The sequence below is a fragment of the Pristiophorus japonicus genome, chromosome 1, assembly GCF_044704955.1.
Source record: "Pristiophorus japonicus isolate sPriJap1 chromosome 1, sPriJap1.hap1, whole genome shotgun sequence".
Taxonomy (NCBI): domain Eukaryota; kingdom Metazoa; phylum Chordata; class Chondrichthyes; family Pristiophoridae; genus Pristiophorus; species Pristiophorus japonicus.
Window position 1 is genome coordinate 89488487 of NC_091977.1, and position 20983 is coordinate 89509469.

The 20983-nt window shown below is 45.7% G+C and overlaps 1 protein-coding gene across 1 annotated transcript in view; it reads left to right on the forward strand.

Annotated features, from left to right (window-relative positions):
- The window catches only part of LOC139227543 (A disintegrin and metalloproteinase with thrombospondin motifs 19-like), a 768564-nt gene that overhangs the window by 26790 nt on the left and 720791 nt on the right, over nt 1-20983 (forward strand). Inside the window, exons 4-6 of the mRNA XM_070858408.1 lie at nt 6867-7039; nt 8488-8571; nt 19142-19299. Of these exons, the coding sequence (XP_070714509.1) occupies nt 6867-7039; nt 8488-8571; nt 19142-19299 (415 nt within the window). The remainder of the gene's footprint in view (nt 1-6866; nt 7040-8487; nt 8572-19141; nt 19300-20983) is intronic.

Below are 20983 nucleotides of genomic sequence, written 5' to 3' on the forward strand. Positions count from 1 at the left end.
ACTACTGTACATAACTGTATATACCATGCTATACACGACTGTAACTAGAGGTGACCTGTAACCACAGGCTCACCTTACCACCAGGGATGCACTTGCAGGAGACACTGGATACCTGTCACAGACAGGTATATAAGGACAGGTCTCAGGCAAGTGTGGCATTTGAGAGCTGTGTAATAAAGGTGCAGGTCCTGAGTGACGTTGACTTCAGTATGTGCCTCGTGTGAATCTGTACTGCAGGGACAGGACTTTACAAGGTATAGAAGGGATCAAATATAGTCAGTATTATATACTTCACATTTTTCTATCTAACCATAGAGTGTAAAATACAGAGGAGGGATATTTAAAATAACTCAATTTAACTGATTGTGAGGCTGTGGCTTTTGGACTATCACATATGTGATTGCTCTATTCCCTTTCTATTATGTGCACTTCAGCACATTTAGATTACAGTCTGAGGAAGAAACAGGCATGAATGGTCAAATGGCCTTTCTGTACTCCATGCTTTCTTATGATTTTGTGTGTTTATTTGTTGTGGGATTGTATATGACTGAGTGTAATCAGTCCAACTGACTCTAGACCACATAGCTCCTTGTAATTTACTCTTCACCACCCCTTGGCCTAGAAATTGGCCTCCTTAGCACCTCCCATTATCGTCTCCGGGAGGCAATTACAGGGCACCAACACCTTACTAACCGGGCGCGGCAAGATGAACGACTCCCGCTAACATGGCCGGGAGGTTTGCGTCGGCGGTAACGTGTTGCGCCACGATCTCCTGCGCCCAGAGATCATGACGTCATTGCCGTGCACAATGCCCTGATAGTGCCCCGGACATGAACTTTGGCTCCGCCCCCTGCAGCATCGCCGTGCAAAAACACCAACAGCTGCAGGAGGTGTTGTTCAGGAGGCCAGGAGTGAAAGTTAAAGGGGAGTTTCCAAGATAAGTAAGAACATTTCTAAAATGATTTTTTTCAATTCTCCTGGGCCGGGATCGATCAGCCCGGCACTCTGCTGGAGTGCATGGGGCTGATCAGGCCGGATCGCAGTTGCTGTCGAGAACCAGCTAACCGGTCCCAATGCAGAGCCTGCATCGATGGTCCTTCCCTTTAAGGGAGGGAAGGTGTTTTGGATCGTGGCAGTGCTGCACCACTACCGCCCCGCCTGCGTCCTTTAGCACTCCAGGAAGGAAGTGGAGCAAGGAAGTGGAATGCTCCACTTCCTTCCCGGAGCGCTTATACCAAATTTAGAAAAAGTTAGGAATCATTAGCGCCTGGTGTTAATTTTTCCAGCTTTGAAAAGTTAGTGCCTCAAACGGAATGCTCTTGAATTTCTTCCCCTTTGTCTCAGGAATAACAGTGTCTTTTTCATGGTTCCATTAGAGAGAGACAGTGTAGACGGGAGTCTGTCTGAGTTTACATGAGTGCCATAGCTGTTAGTAAGTTCATTAAACTCAGCACATTGCTCAGTCTAGCACTGAAAAAACAAGGGGTAATTTTTAGTCTTTAGCACCATGCTGCAGACAAAGATTTGTACTCAATTCAATTCCCGATGTTTCCTATCAGTTGAGGCCATGTAAAGTAAATGGAACATGCAAGTAGTTTATTAAACTTACCAAAGACTTCAGTGTATCGAAGCCGAATGAAAACCTTTGGGGTGGAAGGAGGGAAGTGATGAAAATCTGAATTGGGAAATAGGCCTGCCACTTTCTGACCTCTGCATTGCTCTATATTTAAACCCCTTCACCAGCACAATATGCTGTATTTTAGTTTGAGCACAACTATATCTGGGTTGCATTCGTGGCTTTGGTTTATGTGTACTAATAATGACTCATTTTGTTGTGGTGCCTTCAGCAGACATGGCCAATGAAATTAACTTTGATCTAGTTATTTCTATCTTGCTTTGAAATGCTTTGCCACCATTGTTCTTAAGTGTGACTTAATAATTATATAACAACCAGAACGAACTGTTTCAATGCGAACAGTAATTATAAATAAGAAGGCTGTGAATGTTGTCATTTACAATGGACAATGTTTTGCTTATTGGCTCTGGCCAACAGGGGAACCAGCAAACAATGGCAGAAGCTCTGAACAGAGAACCTTTGTCATGAACACAAATCATGAGCTTAATCTACATCTGAGTGGCTATTTGAAAGACATTTATCGGTGCATAATAACATAATTTTGGATGGAGATTATAGCAATTATTGCCCTATTAATGTCTATTATCAGCCTAAATTAGATAATGACCTCCTACATCCAAAATTACTATACCATATGAAAGGAAGTATTTTAAATAAAGATACTATATCCTTTTGGTTAAAAGGTATTTAGTGCAATTCCAAACCATTCCAGTCCTGCACAATAATCCCTTTGTAGATTCCTTCGACATTTCTTGAACTAGATCTTTAAAAGATGTCCATCTGTTTGGCACGCATGAAAGTGGTGAGGTTGAAAAAATCAAAAGGAGTGGATTTTACTTCAAAGGATCGATGAATTTTAATAAAAACATTAATTAAAAAAAAAGAAAACTGATAGAATCCAGAGAACAAGAGAAATCAATAAAGTGGGGGACAAGTACATCTGTCTTCCTCTCTCCTTAGACCCCCTGCTCCCACAAACACTGATTTACCTGTGGCATTCCCATCTTTTTAAATTATAGTGCTAAGTTTGAGAAAGTGAAGGTGATCAAAGAAGTTTTTCTCTGGATTTTAATTATTGTGTGGTAACGCCAAGTCAATAAACATCAAAAGCTCCTTTGGCCTGAGTATTTGGAAGTCCATACGCTCCGTTTGAACTTCTTTAACTTTTCCCTGAGACGTTTGACTGCAGAAATTAATTACTACGTGTCTACAGGTGAGCTGGTTGCATTTTGATTGTCTAGAACAGAGTGGTTTGATGGTTAGGTTACAATTTCCTTTGAAATAAAGTTTGATTTAGGGAACGCTTGCTGATGCATGAAAGTGTGCTTTAAACGCTGGGAGTTGCAATTTACAGCCTGGTTGTTATGTTTCTGGCTGGCTGGCTGTGCGATAAAGACTCCTGCATTTTATTAATGTCCTGTTAGTCACCAGATCTGTAACAACAAAAATAAATCTCCTGGTGCAGACTGATTTAGTCTGCTATGATGACATTTGGTGTTGGATTCACTAGGTAATAGAAGTGGGGAGGTGGGGCGGGGGGAGAATAAAACAATCACTGAATTGTGTCTTTCAGTATTTTTGACTGAACTGGTGTGACATAAAAGGCTCTATTGCTGTCTCACCAAATGCTTCTTTTATCTAATAGCCCAAGACCTAAAGGTGACAATAATTATAACACGTTGCACATTTTCCTTCAATGCCCCTGTTTACTGTTAGTGCCAGTCATGGTTCATTGGAGCACTCTCACCTCTGACTAGAAGGTTGTGGCTTCAAGTCTCACTCCAGAGACTTAAGTATAAAATCTAGGCTGACACTCTAGAGCAGTACCGAGGGAGTGCTTCCCTGCCACAGGTGCCATCTTTTAGAAACATAGAAAATAGGTGCAGGAGTAGGTCATTTGGCCCTTCGAGCCTGCACCACCATTCAACAAGATCATGGCGGATCATTCCCTCAGTACCCCTTTCATGCTTTCTCTCCATACCCCTTGATCCCCTTAGCCGTAAGGGCCATATCTAACTCCTTCTTGTATATATTCAATGAACTGGCATCAACAACTCTCTGCAGCAGGTTAACAACTCTCTGAGTGAAGAAGTTTCTCCTCATCTCAGTCCGAAATGGCCTACCCCTTATCCTAAGACTGTGTCCCCTGGTTCTGGACTTCCCCAACATCGGGAACATTCTACCCGCATCTAACATGTCCCGTCCCGTCAGAATCTTATGTTTCTATGAGATCCTCTCTCATCCTTCTAAACTCCAATGTATAAAGGCCCAGTTGATCCAGTCTCTCCTCATATGTCAGTTCTGCCATCCCGGGAATCAGTCTGGTGAACCATTGCTGCACTCCCTCAATAGCAAGAATGTCCTTCCTCAGATTAGGAGACCAAAACTGAACACAATATTCCTGGTGAGGCCTCTCCAAGGCCCTGTACAACTGCAGTAAGACCTCCCTGCTCCTATACTCAAATTCCCTATCTATGAAGGCCAACATACCATTTGTCGTCTTCGCCGCCTGCTGTACCTGTATGCCAACTTTCAATGACTGATGAACCATGACACCTAGGTCTCGTTGCACCTCCCCTTTTCCTAATCTGCCGCCATTCAGATAATATTCTGTCTTTGCGTTTTTGCCCCCAAAGTGGATAACCTCACATTTATCCACATTATTCTGCATCTGCCACGCATTTGCCCACTCACCTAACCTGTCCAAGTCACCCTGTAGCCTCCTAGCATCCCCCTCACAGCTCACACCGCCACCTAGTTTAGTGTCATCTGCAAATTTGGAGATATTGCACTCAATTCCTTCATCCAAATCATTGATGTATATTGTTAAGAGCTGGGGTCCCAGCACTGAGCGCTGCGGCACTCCACTAGTTACTGCCTGCCATTCTGAAAAGGACCCATTTATCCTGACTCTCTGCTTCCTGTCTGCCAACCAGTCCTCTATCCATGTCAGTATATTACCCCCAATACCATGTGCTCTTGTGTGGGACCTTGTCAAAAGCCTTTTGAAAGTCCAAATACACCACATCCACTGGTTCTCCCTTGTCCACTCTGCTGGAATTTTTGAGGATGTAACTAGAAGATTTGTCAAGCATGATTTCCCCTTCATAATCCATGCTGACTTGGACTGATCCTGTCACTGCTTTCCAAATGCGCTGCTATTTCATCCTTAGTGATTAATTCCAACATTTCCCCCACTACTGATGTCAGGCTAACCGGTCTATAATTACCCGCTTTCTCTCTCCCTCCCCTTTTAAAAAGTGGTGTTACATTAGCAACCCTCCAGTCCATAGGAACTGATCCAGAGTCGATAGACTTTTGGAAAAGGATTACCAATGCATCCACTATTTCTAGGGCTACTTCCTTAAGTACTCTGGGATGCAGACTATCAGGCCCCGGGGATTTATCGGCCTTCAATCCCATCAATTTCCCTAACACAATTTCCCGCCTAATAAGGATTTCCTTCAGTTCCTCCTTCTCACTAGACCCTTGGTCTCCTAGTACATCCGGAAGGTTATTTGTGTCTTCCTTCATGAAGACCGAACCAAAGTATTTGTTCAGTTGGTCTGCCATTTCTTTGTTCCCCATTATAAATTCACCTGAATCTGACTGCAAGGGACCTATGTTTGTCTTCACTAATCTTTTTCTCTTCACATATCTATAGAAGCTTTTGCAGTCAGTTTTTATGTTCCAGGCAAACATCTTCTCGTACTCTATTTTCCCCCTCTAAATTAAACTTTTTGTCTTCCTCTGCTGAATTCTAAATTTCTCCCAGTCCTCAGGCTTGTTGCTTTTTCTGGCCAATTTATATGCCTCTTCCTTGGATTTAACACTATCCTTAATTTCCCTTGTTAGCCACGGTTGAGCCACTTTCCCCGTTTTATTTTTATTCCAGACAGGGATGTACAATTGCTGAAGTTCATCCATGTGATCTTTAAATGTTTGCCATTGCCTATCCACCGTCAACCCTTTAAGTATAATTTGCCAGTGTATTCTAGCCAATTCACACCTCATACCATCGAAGTTACCTTTCCTTAAGTTCTGTACCCTAGTTTCTGAATTAAGTGTCACTCTCTATCTTAATAAAGAATTCTACCATGTTATGTTCATTCTTCCCCAAGGGGCCTCGCACAACAAGATTGCTAATTAGTCCTTTCTCATTACACATCATCCAGTCTAGGATGGCCAGCTCCCTAGTTGGTTCCTCGACATATTGGTCTCGAAAACCATCCCTCATACACTCCAGAAAATTCTCCTCCACCGCATTGCTACCAGTTTGGTTAGCCCAATCAATATGTAGTTTAAAGTCACCCATGATAACTGCTGTACCTTTATTGCATGCATCCCTACTTTCTTGTTTGATGCTGTCCCCAACCTTACTACTACTGTTTGGTGGTCTGTACACAACTCCCACTAGCGTTTTCTGCCCCTTGGTATTCCGTAGCTCCACCCATACCAATTCCACATCATCCAAACAAATGTCCTTTCTTACTATTGCATTCATACCCACTTTAACCAGCAATGCCACCCTGCCTCCTTTTCCTTTCTGTCTATCTGTCTTTGGATGAGACGTTAAAGATCTGCCCTCTCAGGTGGCGTAAAAGCTACTACAACACTATTTGAAGAAGAGCAGTGGAGTTCTCGGAGTCTTGGGCAATATTGACCTCAACCAACATCACTAAAACAGTGACACTATCTGCTCATTAACTCATTGCTGTTTATCGGACTTTGTTGTGTGCAATTTGACTGCTGTGTTTCCTACATTACAACAGTGACTACACTTCAAAAGTACTTCATTGCTGCAAAGCACTTTGGGACGTCTGTTGGTTGTGAAAGGTGCTATATAAATACAAGTTCTTTCTTTCTGTACGTAATGGCACTTTTTTTTATTGACAACATTTTCCCCTTTCCCAAAGAAACCAATCACTGTTATTTGTCTCAGTAAGGACAGCAAAATGTCCCAGGACACAAACTACTTCACTGCGGCTGTTAACATCAGTTTTTTATATCAGCTTGACTCCTGCTAGAGCACCGTTTTAGCTGTCAACCGTTGCAATGTAAACTGGAAGCCCTGCTGGGGAGGGAAATGTGCTGTCGTCTCTTGTTATATGGTGACATTCTGATATTCATAATTGCCTGAACTGTTTCTAAATCAACATTGGAAATTACTGTTCTCTATTCATTTTTGCCACGGACAAATTAGCAACAATTTTTTAATTTTGTTTTATAGACAAAAGAAAATCCAAAAATAGGAAACAAATGGACAGAGGAAGAGGACGGAGATATACATATAAACTATCTCATGACTATAATGTAGAGACTCTAGTTGTCGCTGATACAGCAATGGTCAACTATCATGGAGCTGATGCTGTCAGGAGGTTTATACTGACTGTCATGAATATGGTGAGAATAAATTATAGCTATTTATGGCATTGTTGAAAAATTACTGACTCAAGAAAAATAGAATGAAAGATTAAAAGGGAGAAGTTTGGGTCTGTTGTGCCTCCCATTCGCGCCCTTGAGGGAGTCGCAGCGCTGCAAAAGACTCCTGCTAAATTCGCCAGGAATTTAGCGGCAGCGGTAACACGTAGTGCTCCGCTCTGTTGCGCCAATGATGCTGATGTCATCACCGTGCGCAGTGCCCCGGACCTTAAATTGGATATCGCCCCCTGAGGCTGCGCCGGGCGATGACAGCAACAGCTTCAGGGGACGTATACTGGGTGGTCGGCCTCTAGTGGGGCGAAAGTTAAAGGGGAGGTGGGCTGCTGTTGGAAAAAAAAATGGCTGGTTTCCTTGCGTGGCCCGTTGCCGCTTTGGACACGGTGTCCATGCCAGTCAGCCCGACACTTGAGCAGAGTGCCGGCTGTTGTCGCGGCATCCCCGCTCCCCGGTGGTCTAGGTAGGACCTTTTTTTTCCTGCAGTGTATGCAGCTTGGGCCCTTTCTTTTGATTCAGGGAAGAGCCCCTCCTGTGCGGCCCAGTGCATAGCATTGCTGAGCCATGCACCCTGCTCCCGAGGCGTCCAGCCCGCTACCGCCCCAGAAAGGAAGTGGAGCGAGTATTATCGCCTCCTACCGAGTTTTTAGCCCCAAGGGTTTAAAACCTGCACAATCTGGCACAATCCTGCTGTGTCCCAGCCTTTCCCCCATTTGTTTCTCATGGGCCTTGTTTGAAGTGGAAACTCTGTCCACCTCAGATATTGTCCGTGGAAGTGGACTTCCAGGCCAGAGGTTTCCTCATCCCCAGCTTGGCAGAACAGTTGCGGGCTGATATAGCGAGTGAGAGGAGGTGCACTGGCCGCTCGTCTGCTGGTAGTGATTCCCACCTGGATTTAGGCCTGGGACATTGCTAAGAACCTGAAGGTTTAAAAAGTTTAAACAAGTTTAAAAAGTTTTTTTTTGGCCCCCCACCCTTATAAAGAAGGCTCATGGCCCACATCTTTCAGGCTGGGGGTGAGGGTGCAGGAGCTCTGTTACATTTTGTGGCCTTTCCAAAGTAGAATATAAAATGCCCAGCAGAACCATAAGCTTTTGATAGGGAAAAATAGGTTAATATTTTTGAGTATGAACTTTCATCAGGAAAGAGTTAAACTGATTTGTGTTGCTGAAGGAGTTAACCATATCCACAGGGACTGATATAGACTAGGTACTGTTCATGGGCCAATATGAATGCGTGGAAGCCCACATAATTTTAAAATATTGACACTCAGCTACTGGGACATTTTCATTAACATTCTTTTTTGTCAAATTCCAGTTGTAGTGTTAATTTCAGCTGTCACGGTGATTAATGTGTCTAAATAACTGTGCATCTGCTTCAAACATTTTTTTTGGTACAATCTCTTTTTTTTCCAGGTTTTCAATCTATTTCAGCACAAAAGTCTTGGCATACAAATGAACCTTCGAGTGACAAAACTTGTTCTGCTTCATGAGACTCCGGTAAGAAAATTATCGATTGATTCTGGAGTGCAAAAAATGAAGTGTTAGTTTGTTAAGAGCATACTTTATAGCGGCTTGAAATGTGAGCTGTAAAAAAAGATTGCCTAGTACAGAGCAGCTGTCCCATAATTTAAACTAGCTGATATCTTTGTGTCTCCTGCACTGCTTGTCCATGCATGTCTGCTCATACTGTATGTACCCCAGAACAGGTCCAATATGTGTATCTATCTGTTAGTCATCATTGATGTTAGAGGCCCTTGACTTCTGACTATTGTTCAAGGATGTAAGAGGCGTTCTCACACACACACTTTTATATTTATCACATACAGATTGATTTTATTCCTGTGTTTATACCCCCCCCCCATACCCCACTGTGTGTTTGTACCCCCCCCCGTACCCCACTGTGTGTTTATACCCCCCCGTACCCCACTGTGTGTTTATACCCCCCCCCCGTAACCCACTGTGTGGTTATACACCCCCCCGTAACCCACTGTGTGGTTATACCCCCCCGTACCACACTGTGTGTTTATATTCCACTGTGTGTTTATACCCCCCCCCGTAACCCACTGTGTGTTTATACCCCCCCCCGTAACCCACTGTGTGGTTATACACCCCCCCGTAACCCACTGTGTGGTTATACACCCCCCTGTAACCCACTGTGTGGTTATACCCCCCCGTACCCCACTGTGTGTTTATACTCCACTGTGTGTTTATACCCCCCCCCCGTAACCCACTGTGTGGTTATACCCCCCCCGTAACCCACTGTGTGATTATACCCCCCCCGTACCCCACTCTGTGTTTATACCCCCCGTACCCCACTGTGTGTTTATAGTCCCGTCCCCCCCCAACTCCCGTATTCCATTCCATGCCCCAAGAGCCAGCTATCAAGAGGAAATTTTCCATTCATATCAGAGTAGCAGTTTTCTGTATACATTCAGTTTTCCTCCCGAACACAGGCAGCTGAAAAGCTGTGTGAAAAGTTAAATGCATTTTTGTACTGGATGGCTGGGAGGAGGAAAATGGTTGGTGTTAAAGTAGCCAATGTGTGTGGCTATTCATGCCCTGCAATCCTACAAAAATAAACAGCACCAAGAGAACACAAACATGCCAGAAATATACACTTAAAGATTTTACTATCCATCCAATAATGCTAAAATCTCCTTTGTACCTTTGAATAAGATAGATTGTTAGCTGCAGTTGTTTAAAATTTCACCTCAGCAGCAACAAATTATTTGGGTAGAAATCATTTTTGCACTCTGAAACTGTTATGTCTTGCATAAAGAATCTGACCAGACACTGTGAGCATAGTCCTATGTGTGACCATAGTCCTTTATTCAGGTCTCCAGAGTGCCTCTCCAGCCTGTGAGGCCTCCTTATGTACAGGTGCTCCCAAGGGATTGTGGGATCCCTTGGGAGTCCAGAGGATGGGCCCTCAGGTATTTACAGTTTTACATATATAACAACACGTCCCCCCCACCCCGCCCAAAGTCAATAGTCTAACTATTTACAATACGAGTTGATCTGGGGCCTTCCTTTCCCTGGTTGATCGTCTCGGTGCAAATGCTGGTTTTGGTGAGTCGTTTGTTGGGCCCTCGCTGGGCTGCTGCGCGGTGGGTCTTGATGGGCTGCTGGGTGTGGTGAGTCCTGCTGGGCTGTTGCAGGTTATGGGTTCTGCGTCGTGGTCAACCACTGCGTCGGTTGCCTCGTGTGTGGGTGTGTGTTGGAGGGTTGAAAAAGGGAGAGTCTATTGTGGGTTGTTCTGGATAGTCCGTGAATCTGAGTTTGGTTTGGTCCAAGTGTTTCCTGCAGGTGAGTACATTTGAAAGTTTGACCTGAAACACGCTACTTCTCTCTTTGGCCACGACAGTGCCGGGAAGCCACTTTGGACTTTGTCCATAGTTTAACCCAAATACAGGATCACTAATCTCGATTTCGCATGACACATTTGTGCAATCATGATATGTATTCTGTTGAAGCCACCTGCTCACTACCTGTTTGTGTAGATCAGGATGGACTAACGAGAGTCTTGTCTTAAGTGACTTTTTCATAAGCAGTTCAGCGGGGGGAACCCCAGTGAGCGAGTGGGGTCTTGTGTGGTAACTAAGCAGGACTCTGGATAGGCGAGTCTGCAGTGAGCCTTCAGTTACCCTCTTCAAGCTCTGCTTGACTGTTTGCACTGCTCGCTCTGCCTGACCATTGGACACTGGTTTGAACGGGGCAGAAGTCACATGTTTGATCCCATTGCAGGTCATGAACTCTTTGAACTCGGCATTGCTGAAGCACGGCCCATTGTCACTCACAAGGACATCGGGCAGGCCGTGCGTGGCAAACATGGCCCGCAGGCTTTCAATGGTGGCAGCGGACATGCTTGCCGACATTATCTCACATTCAATCCATTTGGAGTACGCATCTACAACCACAAGGAACATTTTTCCCAAGAATGGACCTGGATAGTTGACATGGACCTTGGGCCACGGTTTGGAGGGCCAGGACCATAAACTTAGTGGCGCCTCCCTGGGTGCATTAATTAACTGTGAACATATGTTACATTTGTGCACGCAGGACTCTAAGTCCACATTGATACCGGGCCATCATACGTGGGATCTGGCTATCGCTTTCATCATTACAATGCCTGGGTGGATACTGTGGAGGTCACTAATGAAAGTGTCCCTGCCCTTTTTTGGCACCACTATCCGATTACCCCATAGGAGGCAGTCTGCCCGTATGGACATTTCATCTCTGCGCCGCTGATACGGCTTTATTTCTTCCTGCAGCTCTAATGGGAAACTGGACCAACTCCCGTGGAGCACACAGTTTTTTTTACTAACGACAGTAAGGGGTCCTGGCTCGTTCAGATTCTAATCTGTCGGGCGGTAACAGGTGATTGCTCACTCTCGAATGCTTCCATTACCATAACTAAATCTGCGGGCTGTGCCATCTCCACCCCTGTGCTTGGCAATGGCAGCCTACTGAGAGCATCAGCGCCGTTTTATGTTCCTGGCCTGTGGCGGATTGCGTAGTTGTATGCGGACAACGTGAGCGCCCATCTCTGGGTGCGGGCCGATGCATTCGTATTTATCCCCTTTCAAAAAAGAGGGATATAAGTGGCTTATGGTCGGTTTCCAATTCAAATTTGAGCCCAAACAGATATTGATGCATTTTCTTTACCCCATAAACACATGCTAACACTTCTTTTTCGATCATGCTGTAGGCCCTCTCAGCCTTAGACAGACTTCTGGATGCATAAGCAACCGGTTGCAATTTCCCAGATTCATTAGCTTATTGCAATACACACCCGACACTGTATGCTGACGCAACACATGCTAGCACCAAACGCTTACATGGATCATACAACACAAGCAATTTGTTTGAGCATAACAGTTTTCTAGCTTTCTCAAAGGCATTTTCTTGGCTTTTACCTCATACCCATTCATCGCCTTTACGCAGTAAAGAGTGCAGTGGTTCTAACAGTGTGCTAAGACCCGGTAAGAAGTTACCAAAATAGTTCAGGAGTCCTAGAAACTACCGTAGCTCCGTCACGTTTTGTGGTCTCGATGCATTGTTGATTGTCTCCATCTTCGAATCGGTGGGCCTGATGCCATCCGCTGCGATTCTTCTCCCCAGTAACTCTACTTTAGACGCCAGGAAAACGCACTTCAAGCGTTCTAACCTGACCCCCGCATGATTAAGTCGACTAAGAACCTCCACCAGGTTTTGCAAGTGCTCGACGGTGTCCTGACCTGTAGCCAAGATGTCGTCCTGGAAGACCACGGTGCGCGGAACCGACTTCAGCAAGCTTTCCATGTTCCTCTGGAATATCGTCGTGGCTGATCGAATCCCAAACGGGCATCTTTTGTAAATGAAGAGACCTTTGATGATTCCTCCAGCTCCTGCGTCATGTAGGCCGAGGTCAAGTCCAGCTTCGTGAACATCTGTCCTCCTGCCAGCATCGCAAATAGGTCATCTGCCTTTGGTAGCGGATATTCATCCTGCAGGGAAGTTACTTTGTAATCACCACAGGTTCTGACGGCGCTGTCTTCCTTGAGGACTGGCCCACTCATTGAATTCGATCGGCGAAATGATGCACTCTCGTTGCAGCCGGTCCTGCTCGATCTCCACCCCCTCTCTCATCATGTACGGTACCGCTCTCACCTTGTGATGAATGGGTCGCGCCCCAGGAATCAAATGGATCTACACTTTTGCTCCTTGGAACTTCCCGATACCTGGTTCAAACAGCGAGGGGAACTTGTGTAAGACCTAGGCACATGAAGTGTCGTCGACAGACGAGAGCGCTCGGACGTCATCCCAGTTCAAGAGTATCTTTCCCAGCCAGCTCCTGCCGAACAGCACGGGGCCATCACCCGGTATCACCCAGAGTGGTCATTTGTGCACCGCTCCATCGTAGGAGACCTTTACGGTAGCACTGCCGATTATGGGAATCAGTTCCTTTGTGTACGTTCTCAGTTTAGTACGAATGGGGGTCAGGACTGGCCTTGAGACCTTGTTGCACCACAACTTATTGAAAGTCTTTTTACTCATTATGGACTGGCTCGCGCCTATGTCCAGCTCCATTGACACCGGGAGTCCATTTAATTCAACCTTCAGCATTATCGGGGGACACTTTGTGGTAAATATGTGCACCCCATATACCTCTGCCTGCTCAGTCTGAGGCTTTGGTTTGTCGTGATCCCCTGTGGATCTGTCCTCCTCTGCAACATGGTGGTTTGCAGGGTTTGCAGCTCGCCTGCACATACGTTGGAGCTGTCCCATTATTCCACAGCCCTTGCAAATTAATCCTTTGAAGTGGCATGAATGAAAGCGGACGTGCAGCTGCAGGCATGTGAGTCCTGCCCTGTATGTTACGATTCGAAAACAACATTACTTTGTTCACAGTACTTGCAACGGCACTCGTGTGCTGAGAGATTTGTTTGGCATTGTCACTGGTGGCAATGAACACCTGGGCTATCGCTGTGGCTTTACTGAAGGTTGGGGTCGCTGCAGTCAAAGTTTGCGAAGTATTACTTCATGGCCAATGCCAAGTACAAAGAAGTCCCTGAGCATGTGCTCCAAGTGTCCTTCAAATTTGCAATGTCCTGCAAGGCGTCTTAGCTCGGCAACGTAGCTCGCCACTTCCTGACCTTCAGACCTCTTGCACGTGTAGAACCGGTACCTCGCCATCAGAACGCTTTACTTCGGGTTTAGATGCTCCCGGACCAGTGTGCACAAATCATCGTACAACTTCTCTGTGGGTTCACTGGAGCAAGCAGATTTTTCATGAGGCCGTACGTTGGTGCCCCGCAAACGGTAAGGAGGATCGCCCTTCGTTTGGCAGCGCTCGCTTCTCCTTCCAGCTCTTTGGCCATGAAGTATTGGTCGAGTTGCTCCACGAAGGTTTCCCAATCATCTCCCTCCAAAAATTTCTCCAGGGTGCCCATGGTTCTCTGCATTGTTGCGGTGGGATTCATTATATGTATCTTGTCATCAGTTGTTATGGCTTGCATAAAGAATCTGACCAGATACTGTGAGCTCAAAGTAACGTGTGACTGTAGACCTTTATTCAGGTCTCCAGAGTGCCTCTCCAGCCTGTGAGGCCTCCTTATGTACAGGCGCTCCAAAGGGATTGTGGGATCCCTTGGGACTCCAGGGGACGAGCCCTCTGGTGGTTAAACAAGGTATTTACAGGTTTTCATATATAACAGAAACCAATGCAGCTATTTGATTGCAGCATCAAAACCCAATCTCATTGGTGTACAAATGTAATTGGTGACAAACAGAACAAAAACTCTGGCCAGAATTTTCCAGAGGTAAGGGTGGGTTGGAGGCGTGGGTGCAAGTGAAAGTTGGAAACAAGTTAACCCCGACCCCAACCCGCCTCCAATCTGCCCACTTTCACCATTCACTCAGGCGGGACAGCGGGTGCGGGCTGCCAACCCGCTGCTAAGAGGCAGAATGGCAATTTAAATATAATGAGGCCTGAACCCTCTACTTTAACTTACTGTGCAGGCGGCTGGGGATCCTGGAGCTTGGGATTCCCAGTGGCTGCAACGAGGCAGTCTCATCCTTGGGGAACAATGCTTGTGAGCTGGGAGTAGCAGGAGTGCTTCATTCCGAGCTCTCCCACCAGCAGCCTGCCCCTCCCTGGGTTTGAGTTTTCGATCCCTCCCCCCAACCAAGGATCAGAGGGATCACGCCCCACCCCCCCACCCGGGCCTGGACAAAGTTTTGAAGTCTGTTTTTAAAAGGCAAAGAATTAAGGAAGATTTAATACCATATTCTCACGAAGAGTTCTTCAAAAGTCTGCTGTTGTTAAAAACTTATTTGAACTCTCTTCTGCACGATTTACACCATTTATATTCTTGACCAAGATGTTTGTTTCCCTTTTTAAAAAATGTATTTAAATTGATTTCTCATGCAATGATTTAACAACAACAACAACTTGTATTTATATAGCACCTTTAATGTTGTAAAATGTCCCAAGGCACTTCACAGGAGTGTTATAAGGCAAAACCAATAGCTTTGACACCGAGCCACGTAAGAAGATGACCAAAAGTATGGTCAAAGAGGTAGATTTTAAGGAGTGTCTTAAAGGAGGAAAGAAGGTGGAGAGGTTAAGGGGGGAGTTCCAGAGCTTGGTTTATGGCAGCTGAAGGCACGACCAAATGGTTGAGCAGTTATAATCAGGGATGCTCAAGAGGGCAGAATTTGAGAAACGCAGACATCTCGGTGGGAGTTGAGGCTGAAGAAGATTACAGAGATGGGGAGGGGCGAGGCCATGGAGGGATTTGTAAACCAGGATGAAAATTTTGAAATCGAGGCGTTGCTTAACCAGGAGCCAGTGTAGGTCGGCGAGCACAAGGGTGGTGGGTGAGCGGGAATTTGAAATTCAACCATGCTATTATCACTCTTTCCTAGAGGATTCTTTACTAGGAGTTCATTTATTTCTATTTGTGCCGTCAACTCATCTATCTTGTTACGAATGTTGCGTGCGTTCAGATAAAGAGCTTTTAATTTGATTTTTTTAGTGTTTTTCCCTGCTTTGACACCACTTTCTGATACACTTTTGTGTTTATACATTCTGTCCCTTCCTGTCATGCTCTGGTTTTGATTTCCCCAGTGCCACCCTGCTCTATTGCCTTCTCCTTGCTCTTTGACTTTTAAAATTTCCACTCACCTGAATTCTCCCCCCCCCACCCCACTAATTAGTTTAAAGCCCTCTCTACAGTCCTAGTTATTTGATTCACCAGGACCCTAGTCCCAGCACGGTTCAAGTGAAGCCCGTCCCATCGGAACAGCTTCTTCTTATCCCAGTACTGGTGCCAGTGCCCCATGAACCAAAACCCATTTCTCCCACACCAGTCTTTGAGCCACGTGTTTAACTCTCTGATCTTATCTACCCTATGCAAATTTGCTCGTGGCTCAGGTAGTAATCCAGAGATTATTACCTTTGTGGTTCTGCTTTTTAATTTGGCCCCTAGCTGCTCATCCTCCCTCAGCAAAACCTCTTTGTTTGTCCTACCTATGTTGTTGGTACCCACGTGGACCACGACAACTGGATCTTCCCCCTCCCACTCCAAGTTCCACTCCAGCTCTGAGGAGATGTCCTTAATTCTGGCACCGGGTACGCAACACAGCTTTCAGGACTCACGCTCTCGGCTGCAGAGAACTGTATCTATCCCCCGAATGATACTGTCCCCTACCACTACAACGTTTCTTTTTACTCCCCCCACTTGAATGGTCCCCTGTACCATGGTGCTGTGGTCAGTTTGCTCATCCTCCCTGCAGTCCCTGCTCTCGTCCACACAGGGAGCAAGAATCTCGTACCTGTTAGACAATTGCAAGTGCTGAGGCTCCTCCATTGCTAATTCCTGGGTCCCCACACCTGCCTCAATCTTAGTCACACCCTCCTGTCCCTGACCATGGACCAAATTTTAATTACTTAATCTAAGGGGTGTGACTACCTTCTGGAATGTAGCATCCAAGTAACTCTCCCCCTCCCTGATGTGTTCCAGTGTCCGCAGCTCAGACTCCAGCTCATCAACTCGGAGCCGAAGTCCTTTGAGCTGCGGACACTTGCTGCAGATGTGGTCGCGGTGGACCCCGGACCACAGCTTGCAGCAGTGACACATCGCCTGCCCTGCCATCTATAATGTATAATTAATTAGATTTAATTTTTGCTCCCGGCCTTTAATTTGAAGCAACGTCCAAGAAAAGCGAGAGAAATTCAACAACCCATCACTTTCCCACTGCCCTAGCCCTAAACTCTCATTTCTCTCTGATCTCCCTTCTTGACCTCTCTATGCTCATCTTGTCCATGAGACACACTTCCTGCTCCTTAACCCTATTCCTATCCTATTGGAAATGGGCCAGAAGCTTGTAAGCACAGTGGGGTCAAGGATTGTTTTTTTGAGGAGAGGGGTGATGACGGCAGATTTGAGGGAGAGGGGGACAGTACCTGAGGAGAGAGAACCGTTAACAATGTCAGTGAACATGGGAGCTAGAAAAGGAAGTTGGGTGGTCAGCAGTTTAGTGGGAATAGGGTCAAGGTAGCAGGAAGTGGGTCTCATGGACAAGATGAGCATAGAGAGGTCAAGAGGGGAGATCAGAGAAACTGGAAAGAGATGTGAGTTTAGGGCTAGTGCAGTGGGGAACCTCATACAAAGTTTGATCCAGTGGGCTAGGGGAAGGCAGGGAACTGGCAGAGGCAGCTGATTGGATGATCTCAATCTTTGAGACAAAGAAGTCTATGAGCTCCTCGCACTTGTTGGAGGTGAGTGTGGTGGAGACATGGGAGAGGGGTTTAAGAAGATGGTTAGCAGTAGAGAATATCTTTGCATTCCAGAATGATCCTGAAATAGTGAGCAGTTTTGGCAGACAAGAGTAGGATCCGATAATGCTTTATGTTGTCCAACCAGATCTGGCAGTGAATGGCTAAACATCCATTCAAGTATGTGCCCCTTGGACTTGAGGGAGCGAAGATGAGGGCCATACCAGGGGGAACAGCCAGGGTGAGAGAGAGTAAAGGACAAGGGCATCAAAGGTGGTGGTGAGGGTGTGGTTGAGCAGAAATGTCATGGTGAATGGAGGGCCAAAGACTGGACAGTTTAGAGTTGATAAGTGCAGTTGTAAGAAAGTTTGGAGAGAGTTTTTTCCAAGTAGGTTTGGCTGGGGGAAGGGGGATGTGGATGGTGAGCGATACAAGGAAATGGTCAAACATGGCTTTATCTGTGATTGACACAGTAGGAATAGCGAGGCCATGAGAGATGGCAAGGTCAAGGGGTGGCCGTGAATATGGGTGGAAGAATTCAAATGGAGGGAGAGATTACAGGAGGATAGGAGGGTGGTGAACTCAGAGAAAAGAGAGCATGATGAATTGAGATAGGGGTTGAAATCACTGAGGATGAGACATTACTTGGTGTAGAGACTGAGGGAGGAAAGCATTGAAGATATCTCGGTGCTAAAAATGTTATGGTACTTGGGTGGGCAGTAGAGAACGAGAATTTTAATGGGGTGAGAGGGTTGGAGTAAGGTGAGATATTCAAAAGAGACCAGAGGGTTGGAGGGGTAGCGGGACAGGCCAAGGTGTGATTTGGTGATGAGAACCACACCGCCACCACGGTGGTCTGGGTGGGCCAAGTGGTGGAAGGTATAGCCAGCCGGGGAGGCTTTGTTTAAAGGTCAGGTGTCATCACTCCTCAGCCAAGTTTCTGTCAGGACATTGATGTTGATTCAATCATGCATGATAAGCTCATGGATGGCAAAGGCTTGGTTCGCAAGCGAACCGACGTTCTGGAGGGAGATGCAGAGAAGGTCGGTGATGGCCGATTCACTGGCAGCATCCACAGGATCAGCACTTGGAGGAATGAGTTGGATGGGGAGGAGATTGGCAAGGTTAGCCCCTCGCGGGAAAGCTGGGTGGCAAGGTCAGTGAGAGAGTAGGATGGAGTTGGAATTGCTACTGGTGAGGAGGCAGCAACGAGTGCCACGGTGGGCCCTTTGGACGATGCCAAGAGAAGCACAGAGGGAAGCTGTAGGCTTATCTAAGAGGGAGTCGAGCCTGGGATGGCGGCAGGAGAGTACGAATGTCAAAGATTAATGAAGGTTTGGGGTAGGGATTTGGGAGGACAGAGTATATGAGAGGAGAGATAACAACATCTATGCCACAGTCTTTCACTGTTAGTGTGTGACTGCCCGAGAACGCTACACCAATCCTTTAGACGCAACCTTCGGCCTCCTGCTGATACCGCCGAAAGAACGTGTTGCACAGGAGATTCTGCCCTCTGCTCATTTAAATCACCAGGCAGCACCAAAATACCAGTGCTGCCTGCGCTCTTTTTGCTGGTAGCCATTAACCTTGGCCGCGGTGACACTGCCCATTCTTGGGCTTATTGAATCTCTAGGCCATAATATTTGAGACATAGTAAGAGTACCTGGACTTTACTAGATCTAAATGTGCATAATATATCAGAGTACAAATGTTCCAATTTGCAACTTCTAGTATTGATGATCACATTCAAGAATATTTTAGGGAGAAAAATATGTGCAAGTAAAATTCATTATTCTTATTTTATAGGAAGATCTTTATATAGGCCACCATGGGGAGAAGATGCTGGAGAGTTTTTGCAAATGGCAACATGAAGAATTTGGAAGGAAGAATTATTTCCATAGTGATATGTCTAGTAGTTGGAGGGAAGATTTGCCTGCTGTTGATTCAGCCATCCTGATAACAAGGTGAGAATAGTAATTAACAGCTAGCAGTTACTTTGTTTGAAGTTGGTGTCATGTGTAGCTTTTGAACTGATCATCACAGAAGAGATCCTCTTTAAATAGTTTAAAAATAGGTAAGCTAATTACTAATATTTGTAATGTAGTTAGAAGAGAGCTCATTGTTTATTTGAGTCTGACTCGTGTTTGCTCAACGCAGAATGTTTCATTTGGCAGTATTATAATATTGATAGGTAACTTGAACTAAACATTCTTTTTTTGGGGTAGTTGAAATGATCTGTTATGTTTACAAATGTGTAATATACACATGCTAATTGTGTTATGTCATCACAACTGTCACCTGCTAATAGCTTTACATATACCCATATAAAACTATAGACTTAGTGGGGAAAATATTGGAATCAATTATTAAAGATGAAATTACAGTACATTTGGAAAGCAGTGACAGGATCGGTCCAAGTCAGTATGGATTTATGAAAGGGAAATCATGCTTGATAAATCTTCTGGAATTTTTTGAGGATGTAACTAGTAGAGTGGACAAGGGAGAACCAATGGATGTGGTGCATTTGGACTTTCAAAAGGCTTTTGACAAGGTCCCACACAAGTGATTGATGTGCAAAATCAAAGCACATGGTATTGGGGGTAATGTACTGACGTGGCTAGAGAACTAGTTGGCAGACAGGAAGCAGAGAGTCGGGATAAACGGGTCATTTTCAGAAAGGCAGGCAGTGACTAGAGGGGTGCCGCAGGGCTCAGTGCTGGGACCCCAACTATTTACAATATACATTCATGATTTGGATGAAGGAATTGAGTGTAATATCTCCAAGTTTGCAGATGACACTAAGCTGGATGGCAGTGTGAGCTGTGAGGAGGATGCTAAGAGGCCGCAGGGTGACTTGGACAGGTTAGGTGAGTGGGCAAATGCATGGCAGGCGCAGTATATTGTGGATAAATGTGAGGTTATCCACTTTGGGGGCAGAAACACGAAGGCAGAATATTATCTGAAATGCGGCAGATTAGGAAAAGGGGAGGTGCAACGAGATCTGGGTGTCATGGTACATCAGTCATTAAAAGTTGGCATGCAGATACAGGAGGCGGTGAAGAAGGCAAATGGTATGTTGGCCTTCATAGCTGGGGGATTTGAGTATAGGAGCAGGGAGGTCCTACTGCAGTTGTACAGGGCCTTGGTGAGGCCTCACCTGGAATATTGTGTTCAGTTTTGGTCTCCTAATCTGAGGAAGGACGTTCTTACTATTGAGGGAGTGCAGCGAAGGTTCACCAGACTGATTCCCAGGATGGCTGGACTGACATATGTGGAGAGACTGGATCGGCTGGGCCATTATTCACTGGAGGTTAGAAGGATGAGAGGGGATCTCATAGAAACATATAAATTTTGAAGGGACAGGACAGGTTAGATGCAGGAAGAATGTTCCCGATTTTGGGGAAGTCCAGAATCAGGGCAAACACAGTCTCAAGATAAGGGGTAAGCCATTTAGGACTGAGATGAGGAGAAACTTCTTCACTCAGAGTTGTTAACCTGTGGAATTCCTTACCGCAGAGAGTTGTTGATGCCAGTTCATTGGATATATTCAAGAGGGAGTTAGATATGGCCCTTACGGCTAAAGGGATCAAGGGGTATGGAGAGAAAGCAGGAAATGGGTACTGAGGTGAATGATCAGCCATAATCTTA